Here is a 4050-nt window from a genome sequence, read left to right on the forward strand (position 1 = left end):
GCTTGAAGAGTTGAAGTTTATCGAGTTTGGTGTCAATCACCCATCTTTACAGTTTTAAGTTTCCAAGATGTAAAGGCGACAGACTTGCATCTCTACCCCTAACTTGTCTATCTTTTTCTACTACGACAGATTTCATGGCATTAAAAGCATTGCGTGCGGGACCGGAAGGCGCATTGTTATGCATCTATCTTTTCCTTTTAATTTTCCGGTGACCAAAAGATCTGTCAAATTGCATAAAGATAGGTCAACAAAGTGGGCCTAGCTAAGCAAGTGGTATGAACAAGAATAAATATACAGTATAAGTCGTTTCCTCATGGTTGTCATCAAATCATATAGCGTCCTTTACGTGTCAAACAGGTTCAACTACTAAGAGACGGTTTTCTTGACCCCCCCAAAGCCATCCAAAGGAAAACACCAAAACAAAATTCAAAAGGCCGAAGATTATCTTTTCTTTCCTTATTTTATATTCTTGTATATTTGTTTTCATGGTCCAACAAATTTTGTGAATCACATCGCATGCATGGCATCCTGGAGTTTTAGGGTCCACAAGTCTTGTGCAATCTTTCCACAGTAAGCTAGATTTCAAAGAGTTCCTGGTCTTTAACGCCATTAACCACGCATGTCCAGGTGAACGATTCAAAACGAACTGGTATTAAAGATCAACTTGTCTATGTATATATGATGATACGGAATTGTAAGAAAAGAAAACTTCATTATTTAACAGTAGTAAGAAAAAAAGAACGAAAATACAGAATTTTTTGAATTCTTCACTACAGATAATGAACATGTATAATTTCCCCCCTTTTTTATAACACCGACAAAAAAAATGCGAACAGACAAAACAAGATTAATAACTACAATTTCAAATTAATCTAACGCTGCCAACTACTCTCTCCGTTACTTTTTAATAGGCTGATTTGATTTTTAGAGAAAATTAAGGAAATTAAGTGAAGTAATCATTGAAAGTGGTTCTCACGACACTTGTCAATAAAAGAAGTGAAGTGAAGTGGTCCTCATGACACTTGTCAATAAAAGAAGTGAAGTGGAATGGTCCCCCATGACACTTGTCATCAAAAGAAGTGAACTGCAAGTGGTCCCAAAAAATTAAAGTAACATTTGACTTTCCCAGTTTAGAAACTGGCCTATTTTTTTGAAATTTTTATTTATAGAAACTGGCATATTAAAAAGTAACGGAGGGAGTAGTATTCAACTGCTAGTAAATTTATATCGTAAATTAATCAGTACTGTTGTTAGTGTTGCTGGTAGTATTGCAACTGCTGCTGTTGTTGTTCATTGTTTGTTGGCCACCACCACTCATTATGGAGGAGATTGCCGCAGCTAGAGCAGCGGTGAAGTTCGGATCAGCTGTGATTGCAGCCGTGGCTGCACTCACAGTGTCCTCTAATGAGTTTGTCTGAGCTTGTTGTTGTTGTCGTGGCGGAGATTGATGGTTATTGCTACGATGTGCTTGATCGCCATTTTGTGATGACATTTGAAGACCAGAAAATTTTGATTGATTATAAGGAGATTGCCCGAATAACTGTGGAAGCTGGGGTTGCGCTGTTTGTTGAGATCCAAACCCTTGGGAAGGCGATTGGTTCATGAAGGGAACATGAAATTGTGTTGTCGGTCTTTGAAATTGCAAGGGATTATTAGGTGACTGGGTAAGGTCCAATGTAACAGTAGGGAATGGAGCAGAGGCTGATATTGTCACCATACTTGATGAACAAGGAAGTAATGTCCTTGTTAAGAAATTCGAATTCATTAAACCATCAGCACTCGACATCGATCCTGATAACAGCATAGTTGCTGCTGTTGATGTAGTCGATGCCATTGCCATTGCTGCTGGTGGAAGTGGATGATTGTGAGTTCCTTCATATGTCGTTATCAATATTGTTCTATCTTCGGCGCATCTTTGAACCTATAGAAACAACATTCATATTAGTTGTGAACTGATTTTGTGATTTTGAATAACAAATGAAACACACATTTTCAAGACTAAGAAACTTACTTGTTTACGAACTGGACATGCTGCAGCCATGGTACATCTATAATAAGCTCGAGGACAAGGGTTTCCTTTTGCCATCTTCTGCCCATATTTTCGCCATTGACATCCATCTGTAATCTGTTGAATTAAACCCACGGATTCTGTTAATATATTTATTATACTAGGAGAATGATTTATATAATGTGTGAATGATTTGAAATTTGTACATTATATAAAAAATCATTATAAAAGTGGTTGGTACTAATTACGTACCATAGGTGCTTCAGATCGAGCTCGAACTGAAACTCGAGGTTTCCTCATAGTAGCTTCCATAGGTTGCTGCTGTTGTTGCGACTCGACATTCAATTTAGGGATTTTATTAGGAACCCAACCTTGAGATGGATGGTCCTCGAGGCTTTCCTCGTTATCCCTACTGCTATCAAGTTCGCTCTTTTCCTGATGATCAAACAGTACCATTTCTTTCTTTTGCAATGACGACTCCTCTAGGCTCGTATTTATTGGTGTTCGTGATCGATCACGACTTTTTCCTTCAGAAGATGAATGTGAAAGTTCATCCACTTCGGTGTTTGTTGTTGCAAGACCTAGATCCATGAATTGCCTTGGAATCATTTCATTTACTCTATTTTCTTCGTGTTTTGCAACATTAACCATCTAAAAACACACGCCCACATAATCACATCAGTATTACTTCACTCGATCATATCTTCTGATCTTAATACTCATATTAGTACTAAAATAAGAATTCTTAGCAATTAAATACCTCATGTTCTTGAGAAGTTTCAATTTTAGGGCTTTTCTGTTGCATCAACACTACGAGTTGCATCTGTAACGTATTGTAGTTGTTGGTAACCTGATTAAGCATTCCTTTCAATTTTTGATTTTCAGAATTCATTCTGTTAAGATCTTGTTGCAGAGCTTCCAGCTGAAATGTTTTCATTAAAAAGTTAATCATTTAATTAATACATAATTTAATATTTACTAGTACAATTAAGCATGTAATTCAACCAATCATATATAGACTCATAATTAAACGATAATCCTCAGTGAATTTTTAATTAATTACCTCGTTCTTGCTACGCTTATCATCAGCATTAGGCGATATACCGTCATCATCGACAGTTGATTGATCACTCAACGTATTTGCAGTTAGAAGATTTAAACCAGTCTGCAATATACAATTCGGTGTCATTTACAGTACAAAATAATGATCGAACTCCAACAGGATAAACTACGGCGTAAAAAACAGAAAACAAACTAAGTAGTCTTTTTTTTTTCTCCAAAAACTTGGGCAATAAGAAAAGTGTTCTTACATTAACGTCGTGGCTGAACCTTGAAGAAGATCCACCGTGGGAATCCTCCTTCTTGATCATCATATCCTTAGCGCCCTTGTTCTGATCATATTCTCTGACACGATTTTTATCAGATGAAAAGAAATCCATTTCATCAACAACAGCTCGTTTTTCATGTTGTTGATGATGATCATTTGAGTTAATAAGGTTCATCGTAAACCCAGAACCGTGGAAATTAGTTGCATTAGTATCCATGAATGAAGGAGGTTTGCTTGGAAAGAAATTACGAAACGGATCAGAATTATATGCAATTTCTCCACCAGCTAATCTGTTCATGAGTTATTAGCTAGCTAGATCCGAAGTATAGAATTCAACGACTTTGGATTTTTTACAAACAACAAGAAGAGAACAGTGTAGTAAATAAAGAGAGAAAGTGAGACTAGGAGAGGAGAGAAGGAGAGAGGGTGTAAAGTCTGAAGTCTTCTAAACCGGTGCAATAGAGTCGGCAATAAAAAGGCTTCGGGTTTGAAGACCAAACAAACAAACAAGAAAGAAGAAAAAACCAGTTAAAAGAAACTAGAAAGAAGAAGAAGTATTAATAATGACGTAAGATTATGCGTCAAGAGGACAACTGGCAAGTAGGACCCACGAATATGAACTCGAGTTGTTTTTTTCGGATTGGTTGGGAGTTCAGTTTCGTCTTCGTTTCGTCAAAAATGGCATTGACTCGTTCTCTCTAATAATAGGATCTCC

The 4050-nt window shown here is 36.9% G+C and overlaps 1 protein-coding gene across 1 annotated transcript; it reads right to left on the reverse strand.

The window, feature by feature from the left end:
• Positions 1-1104: 1104 nt before the first annotated feature.
• On the reverse strand, positions 1105-3830 carry LOC113287989 (probable WRKY transcription factor 31). The gene is made up of 6 exons (XM_026536904.1): positions 3319-3830; positions 3072-3173; positions 2769-2930; positions 2261-2659; positions 2012-2125; positions 1105-1921 (listed from the first exon to the last, which is right to left on the reverse strand). The coding sequence occupies exons 1-6, from the start codon at positions 3631-3633 to the stop codon at positions 1235-1237; spliced, it is 1779 nt and encodes a 592-aa protein (XP_026392689.1). The 5' UTR covers positions 3634-3830; the 3' UTR covers positions 1105-1234.
• Positions 3831-4050: the final 220 nt, after the last annotated feature.

The sequence above is a fragment of the Papaver somniferum genome, chromosome 6 (genome assembly GCF_003573695.1).
Source record: "Papaver somniferum cultivar HN1 chromosome 6, ASM357369v1, whole genome shotgun sequence".
NCBI classification, from domain to species: Eukaryota; Viridiplantae; Streptophyta; class Magnoliopsida; order Ranunculales; family Papaveraceae; genus Papaver; species Papaver somniferum.

Excerpts from the sequence above, each read along its gene's own strand:
- LOC113287989 (XM_026536904.1), bottom strand. The coding sequence starts at position 3,633 with ATGAACAGATTAGCTGGTGGAGAAATTGCATATAATTCTGATCCGTTT. Across the intron at positions 3,174-3,318 it reads GGTTCAGCCACGACGTTAAT|ACTGGTTTAAATCTTCTAAC; the intron begins GTAAGAACACTT and ends TGTATATTGCAG. Across the intron at positions 2,126-2,260 it reads CTCGATCTGAAGCACCTATG|ATTACAGATGGATGTCAATG; the intron begins GTACGTAATTAG and ends TTAATTCAACAG.